The sequence below is a fragment of the Thunnus albacares genome, chromosome 8, assembly GCF_914725855.1.
Source record: "Thunnus albacares chromosome 8, fThuAlb1.1, whole genome shotgun sequence".
NCBI lineage: Eukaryota > Metazoa > Chordata > Actinopteri > Scombriformes > Scombridae > Thunnus > Thunnus albacares.
The window spans coordinates 20,608,417-20,630,418 of record NC_058113.1 but is presented as its reverse complement, the minus strand read 5'-3'; the positions used below and the strand labels follow the sequence as shown (position 1 = coordinate 20,630,418).

At 39.4% G+C, this 22,002-nt stretch overlaps 3 protein-coding genes across 7 annotated transcripts; 2 read left to right on the top strand and 1 right to left on the bottom strand.

The window, feature by feature from the left end:
• Positions 1 to 14: 14 nt before the first annotated feature.
• Positions 15 to 1,408, bottom strand: LOC122987955 (transmembrane protein 238-like). Its single transcript, XM_044360012.1, has 2 exons — positions 1,086 to 1,408; positions 15 to 632 (listed from the first exon to the last, which is right to left on the bottom strand). Exons 1-2 carry the CDS (start codon positions 1,267 to 1,269, stop codon positions 301 to 303), a joined length of 516 nt encoding a protein of 171 aa, XP_044215947.1. The 5' UTR covers positions 1,270 to 1,408; the 3' UTR covers positions 15 to 300.
• Positions 1,409 to 1,562: 154 nt separating this feature from the next.
• ccdc106a (coiled-coil domain containing 106a) lies at positions 1,563 to 6,149 on the top strand. 2 transcript variants are annotated; one of them, XM_044360010.1, is made up of 8 exons: positions 1,563 to 1,667; positions 2,115 to 2,184; positions 2,281 to 2,379; positions 2,562 to 2,807; positions 2,925 to 2,981; positions 3,114 to 3,395; positions 3,521 to 3,688; positions 3,792 to 6,149. In XM_044360010.1, the coding sequence occupies exons 2-8, from the start codon at positions 2,115 to 2,117 to the stop codon at positions 4,106 to 4,108; spliced, it is 1,239 nt and encodes a 412-aa protein (XP_044215945.1). In that variant the 5' UTR covers positions 1,563 to 1,667; the 3' UTR covers positions 4,109 to 6,149. The 2 variants fall into 2 exon arrangements, with proteins under 2 accessions (XP_044215945.1, XP_044215946.1); XM_044360011.1 differs by having other exon boundaries at positions 1,564 to 1,667; positions 2,562 to 2,783.
• A 1,078-nt stretch (positions 6,150 to 7,227) lies between these two features.
• u2af2a (U2 small nuclear RNA auxiliary factor 2a) lies at positions 7,228 to 20,015 on the top strand. 4 transcript variants are annotated; one of them, XM_044360007.1, is made up of 12 exons: positions 7,229 to 7,834; positions 9,656 to 9,797; positions 13,521 to 13,556; positions 13,903 to 14,006; positions 14,210 to 14,361; positions 14,882 to 14,998; positions 15,082 to 15,220; positions 15,354 to 15,433; positions 16,978 to 17,100; positions 17,255 to 17,341; positions 19,513 to 19,761; positions 19,859 to 20,015. In XM_044360007.1, exons 1-12 carry the CDS (start codon positions 7,786 to 7,788, stop codon positions 19,991 to 19,993), a joined length of 1,413 nt encoding a protein of 470 aa, XP_044215942.1. In that variant the 5' UTR covers positions 7,229 to 7,785; the 3' UTR covers positions 19,994 to 20,015. The 4 variants fall into 4 exon arrangements, with proteins under 4 accessions (XP_044215943.1, XP_044215942.1, XP_044215941.1 ...); XM_044360006.1 differs by having other exon boundaries at positions 15,082 to 15,238; XM_044360008.1 differs by lacking the exon at positions 13,521 to 13,556 and having other exon boundaries at positions 7,228 to 7,834; positions 15,082 to 15,238.
• Positions 20,016 to 22,002: the final 1,987 nt, after the last annotated feature.

Sequence of the window (22,002 nt, the reverse complement as noted above, 5' to 3'; positions counted from 1 at the left end):
TAATGCAATGCAGATTGATCTCTTTCATCTTCATATATTGGAATACATAGAAATGCCTATTACATTACAATCCTGAGTGTAGTCCACATACAAAATCTTAGATGAAATGATCCACATTCTCACTGATTTCCTTATGAAAACATGAATCACACTGACAAACAGTTCTTTCATGGGAGCGAGGTGTTTGTAAAGAGGATGACAACCAGCGATGACACTCCTTTGCCTCAGGCATTTTGGCCTGCATGCTGGTTAAGGACAGCCCTTCATGCAACAGTCTTTGGTATCTTTGGGTTCCACTTTTTATGTTGGGCTGCTGTGAGTCCTGGGGATCCGTATCCTGCGGCTCAGTGAGCGGGCAAGGCGGTCCACAGCTCCACCAACAGTACCCCCCAGCTCCTTTTTGGAAGTCAAACCCTCAATGTTGCCACTGTACCACATGACCCAGCCTGCTAGGGAAAACAGCACAAGCAGAGCTCCGCTGTACACCAGCAGGTCCCCAAAGTCCCGCCCTTGGATCTCCAGTGGAGCGAAGACCCCTAGCAGCAGAGATATCACACCCAACAGGTCCATCAGCACAGCAAACACCAGGGCCAGCTTACAGTGGGACAGGCCGTCATACTTGGGTGCCATGCCTGCACAGAAAAAGAGAGGGGAGGATGTCATTTGATTGTGATTGTGGTTGATTGGACTTAGCATAAAAGCTGCAATTTGCATTAAAGAAATATATATATTTTCGTTTTAAAACAATATGCAAATTAACTGCAACTTTCCTGAAATAATAATAATAATGATCTGATTTTTTTTTTCAGATGCCATTAATTACATAACTAATAATGTTTTGAGAAGAAAATAAGTTAACATTTTGCTAAGATGGTTGTTTCTTACAGTAGTTTATTCTTGGTAGGATGAGGGTTAAAATAACAGCAGCATGAAAAAGTATTAATTTTTAATACTGGCGTCTGTTTTCTTTGACTTGTTTGGCATACAGGACAGGTGCCACACCTGCTTCAAGAGCCTATTATCACTTACACGGCAGCAAAGTCTACATTATTACGAATACATTTGTAGAAAACATACACACTTACCTTTATGTTTCCAGATTTGCTGAGTATTCAAAATGTAAAAGTATTTATAGAGGAAATTATGTCTTTTGAATCTTTCAGGCTCGAGTCTGTGAAGCCACCAGTCAAGTGAAACCTGACACCTCGTCACCGGATTTACCTGTCCTGCAGTCTTTGTCAAGCTGGAGGTGTGTTTTCCTCTGTGCATATTTTAAACATTGACTATTTACATACAGTCAATGATTTTAACATTAACAAATGAAGTAATACATGTTATAATTCTCACATACAATGTTATTTTTATATATTTACAAAAGCCACACCGCTTTAAATAATGGCATTCGCAAATTAATCTGTAAAAAACAATGTTTTTGTACTGAAACAGTTAATAAAGGTCTCTGCAGTACTGTTCTCTCTTTCTGTACAGTAAACTGCACCCCATTAATTTTATTATCTCCGGAAATGACGTAAGAGAATGTTGGGAAAAAAAGCCATAATTGTTATTGTTAGCTTGTTAGCTAGCGGACGAACTCGTGAAATGGAGATATGACAGAGTAATAACGTCTTATTACATGTGCACGATTAAGTTATAACAACCGTAAAGTGGTATGTACCAGTTTCTGCACAATATATTTGTATCACGGGGGATACTGGGGATGTCTGAATGACGGGATGAAACACTGAAATGTAGATAAAAGGATGGGATTGTAATTTTATATTCACAGCTTAATTCTTGCTAACGTTATACTACCAGGCTAGCAGGCCGTTACAAACTAATATCTGAGTTACACATCCAGTTAAACTGTTTCAGTTTATGCGAGCATGACCAGAAAGGAGTTTATGATAAAATTGGCTTTGTTTTACTGTCTGTCTGCACATAAAGTATGACAGTAGTGGAAGCTGGCCGGTGAACTATGAGCCACCACTGCATGTTTCAAAAGTCGTCTTCTGTACAGTGCAACAGTGTGTAATGTCTCAGCTAGTTAATAAACATAGCAGGGTAACATTTCTAATAACTAATCTATTGTTCTCCTCCTTGTCTGGGGTATGGAGATGGAGGACGGAAACAGGTCAGATGCTGCCTCTACATCCAAGAGCCACGCAGGCTCACTCCACCTGCAGAGTAAGATTGAAAAGTAAAACTGATTTTTTTTTTAAATGCTTTTAGAGTAGGTTAGGCATGATTCATTCATTACTGTGCACATTTTCTCCCGTTCAGCTCCAAAAAATGAGGACACCTATGAAATTGCCATCCCCTATGAAGAGAGCAACTTTGAGCAGCAAGGATTTTTCAACCAGAGTGATCAAAATTTTGATGGTGAAAGTCAAAATCAATATTTTGAAATACACTTTTAGAGTAGAATATCTTTGTTGTCATTGTACAACTAAGTTTCCAATTTCCGTATTGATTGGTAAAAATAGAACATCTGTACAATAATTATTTTTTCCTTTACACAAAATACTGATAATTTCCCAAACTATACTGTTCGTCCTCCTCAGAGTCGCCTCCATCTGCTGGCCCATCTCCAGTTAACAACTCATACATGGTGATCACTAACCTGCGGACCCAGCTACAGATCTCTCTAGAGAAAAACTCTTGGCTTCAGAAAAGAATTGAGGACCTGGAAGAGGAGAGGGACTTCCTCCGTTGCCAGCTGGACCGCTTCATCTTCTCCACAAAAAGCCAGGGACAAGATCAGAGTCAGAGCCAGTACAGTAACGGTGAGGGAAGGAGACAGGTGCGAGGTGATAACCTGACAAGCAAGAATGAATGAGTAGAGATTGATTAAAAACAGAACTTTTGCTCCAAGTCTCTCGGGATGGAAAACAAATTCTTACCTTTTGGCATTTTTTTCCCTGTAGGTTATGAGTCTAGACGATTCAACTGGAGGGGAAGAAGAGACGAAGATCGTTCTGCTGGTACAGCAAATTTGAGTTTTTCATTCTTAGATGTAGCTGTGCTTAAGTATAGCCTGTTTATTGTTAGGAAAGTTAATGTATCTCATCTTAGATTGCAGATCCTCATTTATCATGACTGCATTCTCCTTACAGAGCTACAGAAGACAGACACACAGCATTTCCCCTCTCGTCAGTTTATCCAACGAAGACCTGGTCCTCCAACTATGGTGCCTTCCAAAAACCATGTCTCCAATCCCATAACTAATCAGCTTGCCTCTATGAATGCTTTGTTCAACTCTACGCAATCCCAGGCCCTCTTGCAAGGCCATAGCCATAGCACTCCAAGCACTACAGTCAGTGGCAGCAGTGGCAGCAGTAACAATGCTACAAGGTCATCGATGAATGAAATGAGCGGACATAGCAACGTAGGTACAGGTAATACAAATCAAATAGCATAAAGCTTTGCATCTCTTGGAAATGAAAAGAAATGTAAAAAATAATGTTTTTTGTGGCTTTTATCTCGTGGGGTTTACTAAGGAGATTATTTATTGTCTCATCAGATTCTCTTTCACTCCTGGGAGAATCTGACGAGTACTTGGAGCACGACGGTTACCTAGAGGAGGAGGAATTGATATCAGGTGAAGATGTCATGCCAGATACCATTAACAGCAACAGACACCAATTAAAGAGAAGGCGGGTCTTACGAGCCCCTAGAGAGCGGCAAAGAGGTAAAGGAAGGATTTTTGCAACAAAAACCAACATTTTATGACTAAACTATAGTCTGGCATTACACTACTATAGCTAACTCTCTTGTTAATCCTTCTTCTTTAGTAAAAGATGCTGCTGGAGTGCTGTTTCGCTACAAGAAGATCCTACTTACATATCAGCGCCTGAAAAATATGTCTAAAGCCTTCCAAATTCATGGTGTAGACCGCAACACGGTGGCTTCCACCACACCCATTGCTGAGCTGCTGCTAGTGGCCCCAGAGAAGGTGGCAGAGGTTGGCGAGTTCGATCCATCCAAGGAGAAGCTGCTGGACTACGCCCGCCGTTGCTATACTGCCTTGGATGAGGAGACGCTCAGCAGGGTGCAGGCCTTGAAGAAGAATAACCTGCTTCTGCCCATTTCCTACAGGTTCAGACACTGAGAGGAGAAACAGGTCAATGGAGGTTGTTGGGTTCTGCTGCAGCAGGCCCGCTCCCCTCTGACGCACAGAGATGTCCAGAGGCATAAGTGCCCGCTTTCTCAGTAGCCGGGATATGGTCATGTTAACTGTGGTTGAGATCCTTTTTTTTCCAGACAAACAAACTTTTAACATCTCACTTTTTTAATCAATATTATGTACAGATACATGAGTTTCTTCAACAAATCCTCACCATTGCCCCAATAATACTGAGGATGTGGGGGTGCCTGCTGACACAAACACACGGGTCTCATTGCTCAAAAAGCAAAGTGGCATGTTTGTGTGATTCAGAATTTTTGGTTAAAGATATGTGAACTACAATATGTCTTTGCCATTATGATTATAGAGGGGATTCCTTTTCCCTGGTACTTAAATGAGTGTAACCAGCTTGACTCATTTTATGTTTCAGCTATAAGGTTACCTGGAGTTCAGTTATTGGTTGTTGAGATTATTTCAGTTCCCGACAGCCATATATGATTTATAAGCATAGCAATTTGTGTCACTTTATTTGTGTGCAATCCTAAAAAAATATGGTAGCTTTCAATCACAATGTCTGTGTATGTTAAAATTATACTGCACTGCATTGATTTTGTGGTATTATATCATTCTTTTAAGAAACCGTGATCATTTCCATGTGTTTAGATTGTTCTGTGTGTATTGTATTATTTTTGTCATTGTCATTATACCCTCAACCATTTTCACTTGCCTTAAAGCAGTTTTTGTGACTGCCTGGTATGAGAGACATGATAATTTTGGGTCACTTTCACTCTCTGAACACTCACTGAATTAGAATCCGGGAGTCATTTTGCGTTCTCCTTTCCTTTCCGTTTCTCCAAGTTTAAAGGAGGGGAGAACTCTTAAAGAGAAGAAAACGAATACAATCATGTACTGACAATAGGGAAGACTAGTCCGACATTATGTGGTGCAAATGCCTTTTTCACAGTAACATACTTCTGGCAACACAAGACACTGTTGTTTTTAGTTTAATACAATTTAAATACAGCCACAGACATGTTGGTGATATTGTAAGTGTTTGACTTGTAATAATATCTCTACCTGTTGGTCTTGGGCCCAGTTTTAACAACACTACTGCTGCATTACTGTGTTCCACTAAGGGTTGTACCAAACCTTTTTGTGAATTATCTGCACTAAAATACAGTATATGCCACTCCTTATGCTTCTGGTATTGAAGCTCTTGTAATGCTTTTGTGACAATAATACCTTTTGTAAAATGTGGTACAGAGCATTTACAATGATAAACTGTACTGGCTATTTGTAACATTGTGTAACTATTGGTTCTGTGTGAAAAATTGTGGACATTAATCACACAAACACTTTTACAACGAGAGCAACTAGCTTGTACACAGGGATGATCTATTATTGCTTCCTAATATTCAACTACAAATGCATGTGAAAAGAGCTCTTTGATGGTCTGTAGTTTGTAGAGGTGTTGTCAAAATTCATATTCATTCAAAGCAGCAGACATGTTGATAATATTGTATGATAATGTGTTGTGTTTATACTGGTACAGTGAAATAATAAGAACCCTTATATTAAAACAGATATGGTTAGAGTGGTATACAGTGACTCTGGGTTTAAATTAACCTATTTTCATAAAAGTAAACAGACATAGGCACTCCAATCTGTGGCCCCAATGCCATTTTCACTGTCTGATTGTTTCTACGGATAAAAACGAAGGACTGTAAGGTGCAGTGTAGCTGCTAAGCTGACTTGGCAAAATCACATGAGTGTGCAGTGTTTTACAAACAAATCTGTATGTCTAATTTTTATCTCATGAGTAAAAAGTGTATCACTGAAGCCATGCCTATCATTCACCAACTGCGTATGAAGACTGAAATGTTATCAAAGCGTATGATTTCTTACAAAATGTAGATTTTTCAATCTGTAACATTCAACGTCACCACTCACTGAAAAAATGCTTATGATTCACTACCTGTACCGTTGATACAGAAATGTATTAAAACATTTGATTTCCTACAAATAATGACATCTTATTCTGTTATGTCCATCACAACCACAATGAAAATTCTCATTGTGCTAAGATCTTTCTATTACTGTGATTGATTAGGGTTTTTTTGTGTTCTTTGTGGCATGTTTTAAGCACTGTGTGGTGAAGAATTACAGAGCTCATTCAGTCACTGGCATATCTTAAAAGACTATATAACAATATAATCCCACCTAGTACATATATAAACAATTATGCAGAGAAAAAAAAATTAAGCGTCAGAACTGGACGGCTGGCTTAACTTATTTTCATTTCCTCACTTCAAACAATGTAGTCAGAATCTTTGGGAATAACACTGGATATGATTTTTAGGACATAAAAAGAATGAACTATTGAACTGTTGATTCACAAAATTAAACTCCCATCGCAGATTTTGGTAGTTTGGCAGGCGAAAATGAAACTTAATATAGTTGGGAAAAGAATAAGAAATGAGCACAGTGTAAACTTCTCTTTGTCACTTCAATGAGCATATTGTTTTTAATGCCTATATTCAATATTCTGTTGTTTTATTTTATGTATTTTTTTCATTATTATTTTTTATTGTTCTTTCATTTTCTCTTTATTTCTTATGTATTGTTTGTGAACCTCCCTGTCGTTTTGTTCCCAAGAATGTACCCCAAGTTCACTCATGTACTCAGTAAAGTGGTTAAAAAAACAAACGAACCTAAGTCTAAAGAGATAAAAGAATTACTTTTTTAAGCACACACAAAAAAAGAAACCAACCTAAGTCTAAAGAGATATAACAATGACTTGTGTAAGTAAAAAATAAAGTAAGTCTAAAAAAATATAAGAATGACTTTTGTAAGTAAAAAAAAGAAAAGAAAAAGAAAAAAAGGAACTAACCTAAGTCTAAAAAGACAAAAGAATGACTTTTGTAAGTAAAAAAAAAAAAACTAACCTTAGTCTAAAGAGATAAAAGAATGACTTTTGTAAGTAAAAAAAACAAAAAAAGGAGGATAGAAACTAATCTAAGTCTAAGGAAATGAAATAATGTCTTTTGTAAGTAAAAATAAAAAACTTCAATGAAGGTCTTTTTTTCCCCACTCACTCACCGGAAACCTGTCATTCATCAACTTCCGGTGTCACGGGGTACCTGGGAGACGGAGCAAAAAAGCGGGCATACCGATATCTTCTTTATTGTTTTCGCTGGCCTTAAAGCATTTGAACGCGTATACTTTTGTCTTTAAAAGTTTAACAAACCGCGCCGTGTGGGCCAGTGACCCGCCGGGATTTGTATTTGTCTCGTGAAACAGTCTCATTCATTCGGTTTTGGAACCCGCGAGCCGCCGCGCAGCGTCGCGAGCAGCAGGCCTATTCTTCTGGCTACAAGCTCATGAGCTAACGTTAGCAGGCTAACACATGAGAACACGTTTTCTGTCCCAATGACTCTGCTTTTACGTTGTAAATAAACACCACACTGCTAATGTGTGTGCCGGTTATTAAGTTTAAGTAATTCTGTTGCTAAGCGGGCTGCTAGTTAAAGAGAGTTTACTTGAGCTACATTAGCAAGCCACCTGTTTTTTTGAAGTGTTGTTCACTTTGTTGCTAGCCTAAGCTAGCCGTCGCCAACTGAATAACGCAGTCGAGGAAAACGTAGTAGCCTCAACTCACAGAGATGTCGGACTTCGACGAATTTGAAAGACAGCTGTCTGAAAACAAACAAGGTAAATGAACCAGTTTCACATCAGTCACTGAAAACCGCTATTGATACTGTCGATTGGAGCAGCCGCCACCATGTTACCTAGCAATGGATGTGTCTATTTACTGGAACACTGTATTAGCCAGAGTCGTCAGATTCGATGTGGCTGTACCATTTCTGTTGCACTCGTCATATCTAATGTCAAATGTTGTCCGTCAGTGTTAGGTTTCTGGAGTGCATCTGAACTTCTGTAACTATATTGATATAGAAGTAAGTTAACTCGCGTTGTTTCTGTATGCAGGGTCAGGCTATAACATGGTATGCTCCTGCCAATGCCAGATGACTGAATGATTGGGACAGCTAGCATTCATTCTCTGCAACTGTTGTGTCTAGTGAACATTCATAATGCAAGTCGTCCATACGTTTGATTTCGTACTGCCTTCTGCCACCACCCATAGCTACTACAGTTATCGTACATTAAGCTCTCTTTAACCTAGATTTACAGTCACACGCATTACACCACACCTCCGTAGTGGACAATGTTAGTCTATGTATGTGAATTGCATTTGTTCTGCTCAGTGTGAGCTTGATAAATTATACATTTGGACAAAAGTTCAAACTACATACGCCTGTTTTGTTTGGATACATTGCGTAGATTGATAACTAGTCAAGTCAATGTCATAGCATTGTTTAGCACTTTTCATACACAATGGCAGTTCAAAGTGCTTAACATCAGCATAAAAGCAATTAATCAATATGATAAAATCATTTTAAATCAAAGTTTAAAAATACAGAAATAAAACAATTAAAAATGAACACCATATAAAAAAAACTCACACACAGAGAAAATAATAAAAAATAAAAGGGGAAAAAATGATAAAGAATTTAAAAGCAGTTGTCCAGCCACACACACAGGTAATAAATTGGCCAGTCATAAGCCTGAGAAAACAGAAAGGTTTCAAAGGTGCAGTGTGCAGAATTTAGTAGCATCTAGTGAACCAGACTTGGCAGAAATGGAATATAATGTTCATTAGTGTGTTTTAATTAGTGTATAATCCCATGTAACTAAGAATCGTTGTGTTTTTGTTACCTTAGAATGAGCCCTTTATATCTACATAGGGAGCAGGTCCTCTTCCACGGAGGCCACAACATTGCGCCGCCATGTTTCTACAGTAGCCCAAAACAGACAAACAGACCAAACACTGGCTCTAGAGAGGGTCTTTCTAGAGAGGTTCTCCTGCACACTTAGAAGGGGAGGATGGGGGGAGGGGTATTCAGTTGATTGTGATTTGCAACCTCACTGTTTTCGTACAAACTTGAGAACAGTAGTGGCTGATCTCAGGTCATCTGGTAGTTTGTCACCAAAGTAACTAAAAGGTCCCTCTGAAGACCGGGATCTTGCTTTGGTTACAGTTAGACGACAGCTACCAGATGACCTGAAGGGTCTGATTGGACTGTATTCAGTGAGCAGGTCAATAATATATTGGGGAGCCAAACAATTAAATATTTCATAGACATCTATACAGCATACTATTGCTAAGAGGTGTGATCTTATTATAGAATTGCTATCATATACATGCACTAGCCTTACCATATGAAATGTACAGGATATACTTACATATGTTGGACAGATTCATGTTCACTGGTGTTGTGCATCACCTTTCTAATTTCAAACTGAAGTCAGTTACTTTACTGGAGTCTTAGAGATGAAAACTATGCAGATGTTTCTGTTGACAATTATTTTTATCCCTGAATTTCTTTGTTTCCATTTTTCCACTGCCTACTTGTGTATGTGATTCCTTTTTATGTACCATTCTGTAACTTAACAATCATTCTGTCCCTCCAGCTGAAAGGGACAAAGAGAACCGCCACCACCGCCGCTCCTCTTCCCGCAGCCGTAGCAGAGAGAGGAAAAGGAGGAGCAGAGACAGGGATAGACGCAGCAGGGACCGCCGTGGGGACAGTAAGGAGCGCAGACACAGACGCAGGTTAGTACCTTCACATGGGCTGGGCGATATGGCCAAAATCTCAAATCCCAATTTCATATCCTGATCACGATACCTATCCCGATATAGCACATTTTAATTCAATGAATAAATAGTTGGTCCGTGCCCTGATACTTCTGTGTCACATCTGTAGCTGCAACCATTAATCGATTAGTCAAACGGCAGAAAATAAAGTATCTGTTTTTCGATATTTTCTGACATTTTTTTAACCCTTACTATTTGGGTCAAATTTGACCCATTTTGACATTTGAAAGCAGTAAAAACACCATAAATGACATTCGTTAAGCCTGAAATTGTAGTGGTCCAGAATATACAAAAATGGAAATATTTCAAAATTATTTATTTTTGTGCAGCTGGTATAAATATTTGTACATAGAGGGTGTTCTGGGTCAAATTTGACCCGTATTTATTCAAAGGGATTTTAGAGAGAGGGTCAAATCAAGGTAAATGGTGGTTATGTGGGACCTTAATACTGTCACGACAACTGCCCGTGTTCCCACCATATTGCTACATTTGCAAGGGTTCTCACATAGGTGGGAATCTGCACCTGCAAAAAAGCCTATAAAAAGTAACAAATCAAAGCCATCAATTACCATACAACCAACATAGTGGTCGCCACAGTAGCACAGTTGTCCAAATCTTACAGTCTCAGAGTCAGTTGCCACAAGGGGACAAAAGAGGGAGATGCAACTTCTGCAGTAGGGCATGTGGTTTACGGTCAGTGTTGATCGATGTTTTCAATGGTTATAATGAAACCTACCGTACAAAAACATTGTTGCATCCTCAACTTTCAATAAAATTCATAGAAATAGTTATGGCTGTTTTGTTCTCCTGTTTTAGATAACATGAGATCCCAATATAGTGTGATAGTTGAAGTATTTTCTCTATAAATGAATAGTGTCAAACCTAAAGAAAACACTCTCCTCCCTCTTAAACATGAATGAAGGATTAATTACCCATTTATAAATGACTGATAAGATATATATATGTATGGATGCAAAATACATTTGTGGTTCACTATCTAGTATAGGGACTAATTACTGATTATAATACTTGAGCCGGGTCAAAAATGACCCGCTCCATATTATCAAGGGTCAGAATATGAACAGTATGTAAGGGTTAATGAAATGATTAACCAAAAAAAAAAAAAAAAAAAAATCAGTGATAAAAATAATTGTTAGTTGCATCCCTAGTCACATTATCATGTATCTCTCCCCACTGGCCTTGCAGTTCATGTAATTACCACAGGCAATGGGTCGTTTCAGTCAAGCATATGCAACGGCTGAGAATGGTGTTGACCATATTAATTTGAAGAAGCTATTTTTATCTCCGCCAAGCGTAAGCCTGGAGGAGATCATGTGTTTGGTCGTGTGTGTCCGTGTGTGTGTGCGTGTATCTGTCCACAGCTAATTTCGCATACAACTGGACCCATCAGCCTAACATTTTTTGTGCACATTTATGACTGCATGCTCAAGTACCTCTCATGGTTGCAGTGATACACAATTGTTGAAAAAACAATTTTTATAAGACGTTTTTTACCGCCATTGACTGCTGACTCCTCACTCCTCTTAATTGACCAGTAGGGGCTGCAAGTGATCAACAACTGCAGCAAAAGGCATTTCCGCCAATGCCTTTTGAGCATCTTCAGATTAATTCCATACCCGATATGTTATGATCCACTAAAGTTAGGCACAATATGAGATGAATAAATCCCCGTTAGCTTCACTTCTTGACTCTAAGCAAGCTGAGAGGGTCATTTGAGTGAGATTCAACGCTTCTTTGTTTGGGAGAGGAGAGGAAGTTAGGCAGGGGGTTTTATTTTGTGCGGCGTGTTATAACAAAATGTTCTAAATAACAATGTTTAAATTGAGAAGTTCGGACTTATCATCCCATTTATTGCTACCTTATTAAGTTTATACAGCTAGGCGAACCTAGGAGGAAGCTTTGTTACAATACCATTACACTATTCTATGCATCTTAAAGAAAACTGAGACTATACATGTCCTCAGAAATACCAGGCGGAGGTCTGCACTCTTCTAGTTTGGTTCTGGTGCTGTTTCATGTGTAAATAGCCTGTTTAGCAGATGCCTTAGAGCAGGGTCACGTAGACGTACAAAAGCATGCACACTTTTTGGACTTTGGCATCCACTCTGAGTGTGCGCACATGGATGCATTTTTGCCACACCAGCATGTCTTCTCTACACTTTGTACTTCCACTCTTGGCACCAAACCAGTCGCCTACTGTACTGTAGGTGGTTGCAAATTCCAAATTCAAGCAATTTCACTCAGAAAATGACATTTAAAATCCATTGGCATTAAGCACGCTCCTGGCATCCATTCAAAATTTTGGGTGTTGATTTTGTCTCAGTAACACAGGCTGAAGCTATTCCTGGCATCAGTGCAAATTCATAAAAGCTTAAGAGCTGTCTGCAGGAAGTTGAAAAATTTGTGACTATAAAGTGTAGCAGTTGATTTATTTTGGCTGTCTTTAGATGAGCTAGTTGGGCTCTGTGAATTAAACCACTAAAAGTAAACTGTACTTTGATTAATGAAATGTTATTTTATTAATAAGAAAGAATAATATTTCAATAACAGGTTGACTTTTTATGTAGTCTATTTTGGACAATGTTATGTTGATGTTCTGATGTTCTGTCCCTAAGCTCTGTGTCACAGGTACTAATGACATTGTAGTAATTTTGCCTTAAGCTTGTAGGACAAGCTTTTGGACACACAAAACAACAGCAGCTGCAACCTTTTTTACATTCTTGATCATTTCAAATGTTAGCACTGAATATCAAAACAAAGTTATAAGTTATAAAATGTCTAACAAGAATTTCAGATGCATCCAAGAATTACAAATCACACAGACTGTAGTTTATCTCCCGGGACACACTCTGGTGCAGAATAACATCAGATGTTTTTTACACTGGCCATAAAGCATGTGTGAGATTGTGTCATGTTGATTCTGAGCTGCAGTGTTTGATAAAATCTCTTTAGGCTTGTTGTTGTGGGAAAATTTTCATACAGATGCGAGTTTTTCCCACAACACTGCCAACCATAGTGATAACTACTCACCATGTCTGTCCTATATCTAGGGACACATGCTCTCTTATGGACACGCAACACATGCACATCTTTCTGAACATGATTGGGAAAGTTGAGGATAACATTTTCTGAAAAATATGCTTTCCTCTAGATCAGATATTAACAGTCAAACCTATAGATTACATTTGGACCAATATGCTTTTCAACAGTGTGAAGTGCATCTATATGCACATCTCCATAGTGGCTACTTCAATAGATTCTCTTGTTGGGTGTGACCTCTGCCAGTCATCCTTGTTGCTCCTTCTTTATTTTAAATACATTACTGGTGGATACATTTTCTCTTGTTGTAACAGCCTGTGTCAGCACTTGGTCAGAAGATATACAATTTGACCCCTCCCACTTAACTTTTGCTTTCATTGCACCATTAATGGCTCACAAATGACATTGAGAGAGAGAGGCTCACTGAATGTGCTGTGTTGTCATTTGAACTCCAAAGGATTCTGCGCTTTTAGAAATACACAGATGGCCAAGGCTCCTGATAGATGTTTGTATTCGGCGAGGGGTCATAGAAATTTAGGCTCTAATTATGTGACAAGGAAATGTTGGTGTATGTCATGATTGATTTGAGAGAAATGTGAAACCCTTCCAATGTCATTTCAGCTCACCATCCAGCTACCCCCAGGACAATGCTGGAAGGTAATACAGCAAACTTAACACAAAGCTGGTTTGTGCATTATTGCAACAACTGCAATTAAATGACGTGCCTCTGATTCTATGTACTATTGTCTTATTGTGTAAATGTCTGGATGGGGTTTGCTATCCCTTCTATTCCCTTCTACCTTCATTTTTACAAGTTTTACAATGTTTTCATTGATGCAAATCCCCTCAAACTTTCCTAGATTTTGTTCTATATTTTTGCATATATTTTTGAAGACATAGCCCATCATCGGCTCTAGTAGTTTTGTGCAGACCTAATAAGAGATTTCTGTTCACGTGTTGGCTGTTCTTCTTTTACTTCACCTCTCCTCTCTTCATCCTACAGTCGTTCTCCGCATCGTGAGAAGAAGAAGAAGGTGAAGAAGTACTGGGATGTTCCCCCGCCTGGTTTTGAACACATCACTCCCATGCAGTACAAAGCCATGCAAGGTAACTTCTCAATTTTCTTTTTTGATTACGTTTTAATAGGCTTCCTATTTACAGAGTTGGAATTTTGTTTTGTTGTTACTAAGATATGTTTAGTGCAACTTTACCTTACAATAGTGTGTCAGTAATATGCACATCAAGCACCTGTATGATTGGCGTAGAAAATATATTATTGAATGTTTCCTGTGTTCGTCTTTACCCCCCAGCTGCAGGCCAGATTCCAGCCACAGCCCTCCTGCCAACCATGACTCCAGATGGCCTGGCTGTTACTCCCACCCCTGTACCTGTTGTGGGCAGCCAGATGACCCGGCAGGCCCGCCGACTGTACGTGGGAAACATCCCCTTCGGGATCACAGAGGTGAGGGAAAAAAACAGCTTTTAGTTTAGATTAGATAGTTAGATTACCTAAAGCGTCTGTTTCATCCCGGTGGAGTTAATCATTTCTACATTAAAGGTGCAGTGTGTAGAATTTAGTGTCATCTAGCAGGACAGACTTGACAGCGATGGAATATAATTTTCATGAGTATGTTTTAATTAGTGTATAATCCCATGAAAATAAGAATTGTCTTTGTTACCTTAGAATGAGCCCTTTATATCTACATAGGGAGCAGGTCCTCTTCCGCAGAGCCCACCATGTTGCACCACCATGTTTCTACAGTAGCCCAGAACAGACAAACCAAACACTGACTCCAGAGAGGGCCTTTCAAGTTTTTCACAAGTTTTGCAGCCTCCGCAGAGTCTCCTACATGCTTGGAAGGGTCGGGATATTCAGTTGGTTGCAATCGGCAACCTCACCGCTAGATGCTACTAAATCATTCACGCTGATTCTTTAATTGGAATAAATGGTTTTCTTCATTTCATCCTTGCCTTCTGTTTAGGAGTCCATGATGGACTTCTTCAATGCCCAGATGCGTTTGGGTGGTCTTACTCAGGCCCCTGGAAACCCTGTCCTTGCAGTACAGATCAACCAGGATAAGAATTTTGCCTTCCTTGAGGTGAGATAATACGTTCATGAACATATCATTTATTGGGTAAATCTATGAATTTAAGTTAATGACCTGTATTTTTTTCTGTACAGTTCCGCTCAGTGGATGAAACAACACAGGCCATGGCTTTTGATGGCATCATCTTTCAAGGCCAGAGTCTTAAGATTCGCCGTCCCCATGATTACCAGCCCCTGCCCGGCATGAGCGAGAACCCCAGTGTCTATGTGCCTGGTACACAGCCAATTAATGGTTTTTACCTCTACGTACTGTTGGCATAATTCATAAATAATTTGATTTTAATACAAGAGCTTGCTCTAGTTGTTTCTCTGTTCATGTTTCTCACTGTCATGTTTGTCTCGTGTAGGTGTGGTGTCCACAGTGGTGCCTGACTCGGCTCATAAGCTCTTCATTGGTGGCCTGCCCAACTACTTAAATGATGACCAGGTCAGTGTGTGTGCCTTAAAGGTAGAGTCAATGATTCTGGAAAAAGATGTTGAACACAGTATTTGTAAAATTCAGCGAATATCTCCTCACAGTTTGCTCGCTGTCCATTCTGTATGTGCACTGAAAAAAAATCTGGTGTTCATACGCAGCCCTGGCTCTGTAAATGGGAAATAAACAAAATTAAAGCTGCAAGCAGCGATGATCGGGCCCTCGTGCCGTTGCGTACGTCGTGTTGGGAGCAGTCAAAGTGCTTCAGTCACAGGCATGTAGATGTCTCTTATAGCAATTTCCTCTGTCATGGCGAAACATCAAAACTCAACGCCACGCCACGGCCACACGCTTCAACGATAGCTAAATTATAGCATATTAGGCACATTACCGCCACCCTCCGCTTCGGACTGTAGACCAAATATTAAATCCTACACATCAATCCTGTCTGTCTAATAAACTCAAAAAAAACCCCAAAAAACTGTTACTCCACCCACTTAGCAGGTTCATTAAAGTTTTAATACTGACCTAGGAGGAGATAGCGTTTATTCAAGGTCCAAAATTGGCACAAAGTCATACTTTCATGGATGAATTGTGGACTTCCTGTTAGATTTAGGTCAGGGGTGAGATTAGGTCAGCGTATGATTTGTAGGTCCTGATGAGACGAATAATTGAGTTTTGGTTCGATCTCTCTACGACATTCCTACGGGCTGTGGCGGCCATTTTAGTGACATAGGTGGCACATTGTAGAGCACATTTTGGCACTTTGGGGATAATTTTTACATTTTATCAAATTTTTCACCAGACCTGATGTGCGTGCCAAATTTGGTGAGTTTTTGAGCATGTTTAGGGGGTCAAATTTAGGGTTGAAGTGGCGGATTAATAAAGAAAGAAGAAAGAAAGAAACAGAACAGATACAAGAGGGTCTTCGCCCCTTTGGGGCTCAGGCCCTAATAAACACAACACTATTCCAGCCAATCAGCAGGGGGCGTTTGTGCTTGTGCACAGGACAGGGGAAGTCATCAGAACAGCTGTCTGTGTGAGGACATGACAGTCTCCCGTCTCCAGCACCCATTGAATGGTGGGAGGGAGGGAGAGAGAGAGGCTGTGGCCAATTCACATAGAAAGTGTTTTCTTATGGAAGAGATATGCTTCCATTTTATTAAATGTATCAGTACACACTGAATCAGAGACAAACCCCCTGCGTTTTTTATGCTCTGAGTTTATTTCTGTCACCAGTATTAGCTGCTTGGAAATTAATACTTTGACAGTTTCTATAAAAGCCTACTATAGTTTGAGTTCATTATTATTTCAGTGGATTCAACACAAAACACAAGTATTTTACTATACTAACTTCCGTGGTCCTTGATTTCTGAGACTACAACCTTTTTGAAAGTTGTAAACACTCTTTGGGTCTGAGTCTCATCCTCTGACAACACTATCCCTGTATTAAACATTTTCATTAAAAGCTTTTTACAATTTTGTTTATTTTATCATACTGTGAATTTTTGGAAACTACTGAACCTGAAGTGACTCTTGTGCCTCATGTGTCTTAGGTGAAGGAGCTGTTGACGTCTTTTGGCCCCCTGAAGGCCTTTAACTTGGTGAAGGACAGCGCTACAGGCCTATCTAAAGGATATGCCTTTTGTGAATATGTTGATGTCAACCTTAATGACCAGGTAACCACAAAAAATAAGTTCACAGGACATTGTGACATTTATTATTCCCCTTTTTAATAAACAGACATTTTTTTAATGGAAATTTGTCAATTCAACCTTCTACAGGTATTTGCGCTCTGAGTTACAGTATAATTGAAAACCTTTATCATTTCAGGCTATTGCTGGGCTGAACGGCATGCAGCTGGGAGACAAGAAGCTCCTGGTACAGAGAGCCAGTGTGGGATCCAAGAACGCCACTCTGGTAAGTGTCCAGGGGCTGGACAGATGACAGCAGGGTGGTGGGAGGCTGGATGCTCATGTAGAATTGTTACAAGAGATATATTAGATGTTATAGATATAGATGGTAGAAGAATAATTCCTTATTAGATCAACGTTAGCAATGTATCTGCTACACACAGCAGTTTTGTGTTAAAGTGTGTTTACATTATAACACAAGAAAAATTTTTGCAAACACATCAGCTAACGACAGCTTTGCATTTGTGTGAATTTCAGTCTGTCATTGAAATTCATGAAACTTAAAGGGAAACTTTGCCGATTTTCAACCAGCATTGTATCATTACAACGTGGGTAGTATATGCAAATGAACAATGTTTAACTTCCCTCCATGTTGCCTGCACCCAGAGCTTCACGTTCATTTGTTGGCAAAAGTCTCAGACTTTGGAGATCTGCCTTAGACTATAAACTATGTTTCGTCATATTCTGTAGTGGTGCCTTCAAGGACTGTCAAAGGTGGGTCTCACAAAACACCATGTTATGCTAGCAATAGAGAAAAGCAGACACTAAAATATCATACTACTAAATACTTAAAAATATCAGCATATTTGGAAGAAAACTAGTTTAATGATACAAGGCCGAACATCGCACTGTGGAATCAGACACAACAGAGTGTGGATGAAAAAGCAACCATGGTAGCTATGTTAGAGCTGCGAGCGAGAGAGAGAGAGGCGCCGCAGTTAGACAAGTGACTGCAGCATTGACCGTTGCGGAGAGAATGCTTTGTTTACTGACGGAATATTATATCGGACTTTTCCAACTCTGAATACAGATCAGAACTATAGCGACTGTGTTACCTGTAGCTTATTCGGCTGCATTCAGCAAGAGCATTATCCAGTCCTGGCTCCTCATCGTCCAAAATGGGTAAAAGAAACAGCATTTGGTTGCAATTTCTCACCCCTTCGTCCATGATTGTTTCCCAAAACAAGCTGAAATGAAGACGACAGAGTCAGAGGGTTTTTTTGATTGTCCATTGGCACCGTGCAGCACGCGTTTAGTTTGTAATGATTCACATAATGTTAACTGACTCCAGCACACTGTTTGTTTTATGATCCTTGCACACCGGTGTGATATATCCAGACTCGATGAGGGGAAAAACGTTTTGTAAATGGAAAATAAGCCTCAGTAAAAAGATATAACGCAGCTCCCTAACTTTGTGTCTGTACTCGCTGCCTACGTTCTGTAAATATACTGTCAGTAGATGATCGGACAGGACGTGTGCAATGCATTCTGGTTGTTGTAGGATCCCCCCTTAAGAGCGGTACGGGCAATCTACAGCCTTTTTCCTCAGTTTTCTCTAGTCAAAGGGCACCAATTTCAAAAATAATTGCACATTTCTACTACATAGGTGACCTAGTTTTTAAGAAATCATATTTACAGCAGTGAATTTTCCCTTTAAAACACACTAGACTGAGTGACTTTTAAACTCGTGTTTCATAATGAGCAACTACAGTATTGTCACTATGTGCTTGTCAGGATTTCCACAATCAAGTCAAGCTCTTTTCCTGCAGGTTCATCAAAAAACCAGGAAAAAACAATCAGTGTTTTGATATAATTAACTTTACTGGTGTTTGTCCTGTCCACCATGTAAGAAAATAATCATGATTTAAAATGTCATGTATTTTCAGATGAAGAAACAAGAAAACACTATCAATAAATAAAGTACATCCAGATAAGCAGCATGAAGCTGGATACAAAATCAGTTTTCAAAACCTCTTTTGAGAAAGTGAGTTTTGATTGGTTATGTAATCTTAAGTTCCAACCCCCGTTCCTTACATTTTCTGATACCCAGTGGTAAATAAAAGCAAAACCAAAACAAGATATGAGAAAATATTTTGTAATTTACAGGAACCATACAAACCTTTCATGGATTTCTTAAAAGTTTAAAAAAAACTAATCTTTTTTTAAAACCTCTATTTATTCAGGAAGTCTTTTGAAATGCATTATCTCATTTCTAATAGAGACTTGAGAGTGACTTGGCCAAATGGCAGTGAAGGATAGATTAAACAAAGTGGCATAAAAAAAAACATTCACATTATGCACAGTAACAGAGGACCTGAGATGCATAATAACTTGCAACAAGCTGTTATGTAAAATATGCCATTAACCTTGTTCTAACCTTTGCGTCTGTCCTTCCAGACAAGTATAAACCAGACCCCCGTGACGCTGCAGGTGCCAGGTCTGAATAGCTCAGTGACTCAGATGGGTGGTCTGCCCACCGAGGTGCTGTGTCTGATGAACATGGTGGCACCAGAGGAGCTCCTGGATGATGAAGAGTATGAGGAGATTGTGGAGGACGTCAGGGACGAGTGCAGCAAGTACGGCCAAGTCAAGAGCATTGAGATACCTCGACCTGTGGACGGCCTGGAAGTGCCTGGGACCGGCAAGGTATGAACTGTTTATATCTGACTCAATAATCCAAAGTAGATGTTATAATATATGATTTGATGATATGCTAAATGTTGTTTTCTACACTTTTCTGTAGATCTTTGTGGAGTTCATGTCAGTTTTTGACTCCCAGAAAGCCATGCAGGGGCTGACAGGAAGGAAGTTCGCCAACAGGGTGGTGGTGACCAAATACTGCGATCCAGACGCATATCACCGCCGGGACTTCTGGTAGAGGAGGCATGAAGAGAAGTGGGGGTGGGGGTGGGAGGGAGGGAGGGATGGAGGGGGATGTGTACTTCCTATTTCCAGATCAGATCCCTCTGAGTGATTTGGTAGAGCAACATTTCAGGTAGATCTGAGAGTATTAATCATTTGGCAAATGGCTTTGGTGGTATCCAGTATATCATTTGAGATCTACAAAATGTCTAGCAGTTAAAACACAGATTTGGACTTGGAGGAATGGGAAGGGTTTATATTCAGTCCATAACAAAGAGAGGCTAGGTTTGGGTGGTGAGGGTATAGCTAGGCGGGCAGGGGAGGGGAGGGTGGGGGGGTGTCAAAGATTTTTGAGAAATGTGTGTAATAATAGGTCCAGGTTGGGGTCAACAATTTTTATACTTTGTGAGACAGGGATGTCATTTTGGGTGGGAGGGGGGTGCCACACTTTAAGGTTTGTATTTAAATGGAGGTAGCCTGTTTTAAGTACATTAAGAAGGAGTTACAGTTGGGAACTAACTGGACTATTCCGATTGAGAAGAGGGATGGGAAAAAACAGGAGTGTTTATTTGTGAAAGGGAGATGTGGGGGAGATGGTTGAGGAAGATGAGGGCATTTTTGTTTGACCATCTAATGTAGATATACAGTAGCTGTAACATCCACTTCGGTTTTGCCATCATCATTAGAAAGACGAGAGGAGACTCCTCATTTTTTGGATTTTTTTTTTTTCCTATGTTTGGACTTCATAATTTCTTCATGTTCCTTCATTTTCGTCAGACTACTGCCCCCCTCAGGACGATTGTTAGAGAATCTGTCGTCTAAATGGACTCTATCTGAATGTCAGCTGTTATTGTTCCAATACTGTGTGTAGCTTCACTGATTTGAGCTGTAATATCACCTTGTATTCAGGCAGCAGAATAACATGAACTGCAGAAAAGAACGTTTAATTATTCCAGTTTGATTTTCTTTTCTTTTTTTTTTTCTGTTTTCTGTCATTTTCTTTCACGTCCATCTTTTGTGCACAGCTTTTAACAGGTGCGATTGTCATGTCTCAGCAGTTCAGTCCTGTAATATTCAGAGAAAATAAACAATGGAAGATTGGGAGAGGCAAACAGATTGGTATCTAATAGGGGATTTATCTATTCCTTACCAAAAAGCCTTAAATATTATTCCATGTCAATTCTCTTTGGAAAGAAATTCGGCTTGCCCCTCTATCAATGCTGTATGTTCATAGCTGTCACTATCTTGTGCTTTAGCCTTGCATTACCAGTTCATTTTACCCTGTTTCCCTACAATTTTGGGATGTAAGCTGTGTTGGACCCCGTTGTTTTTTTTTTTTTTTGTGCAACGTCTCACCTCTTTGACAAGACCAAATAAACACATGACTAATACTTACGACTCATGTTTTACAGATGACTGTTGATGGGCACTATGCTACAGAGTGAAACCAAAACCACCACTTCTCTCTGTTCTGTCAACTCTCAGCCTGATTTATAAAAACAAAAACAAAAAACAAATTAGATAATTTGATAACTGATGGCTTGTCTATGCAAAAAAATGAAAACTAAACAGTGTTGCAACGGCTTGTTTCAGAGATGAATGAATCAAAGCCTGCAGAAGACGACTTACTATCATACACCTAATTGAATTTCAGCAAAATTCATCTGTTATGATTTTAAGTAGTTACTTTTTAACTGAGGATTTTCACTAAGAAATACTTGTTGGTATGTTAAAAAGTTGTCCATATGTACTTAAACAAAATCTGCTTTTCTCTCATCTCCCTCATCTTCTGCCCTTGATTCTCTGAGGACCACATGTTCACACTGTACGGGCTTGAGACTATGCTTTCATTTGATACTTTGGGTTGCTTAAAACAGAGCTGAAGAGAGATTGTGTCAGTGATAACACTTGAGATGTTCCTCCTTACTTTCTGAAGTCTGCTTTTTCAGTGTCACTGTGTCATTTAATTTTTTTTTTCTCTAAAAAAAAAAAAAAAGATTTCTTAAACTAATTAAAACCTAAAAC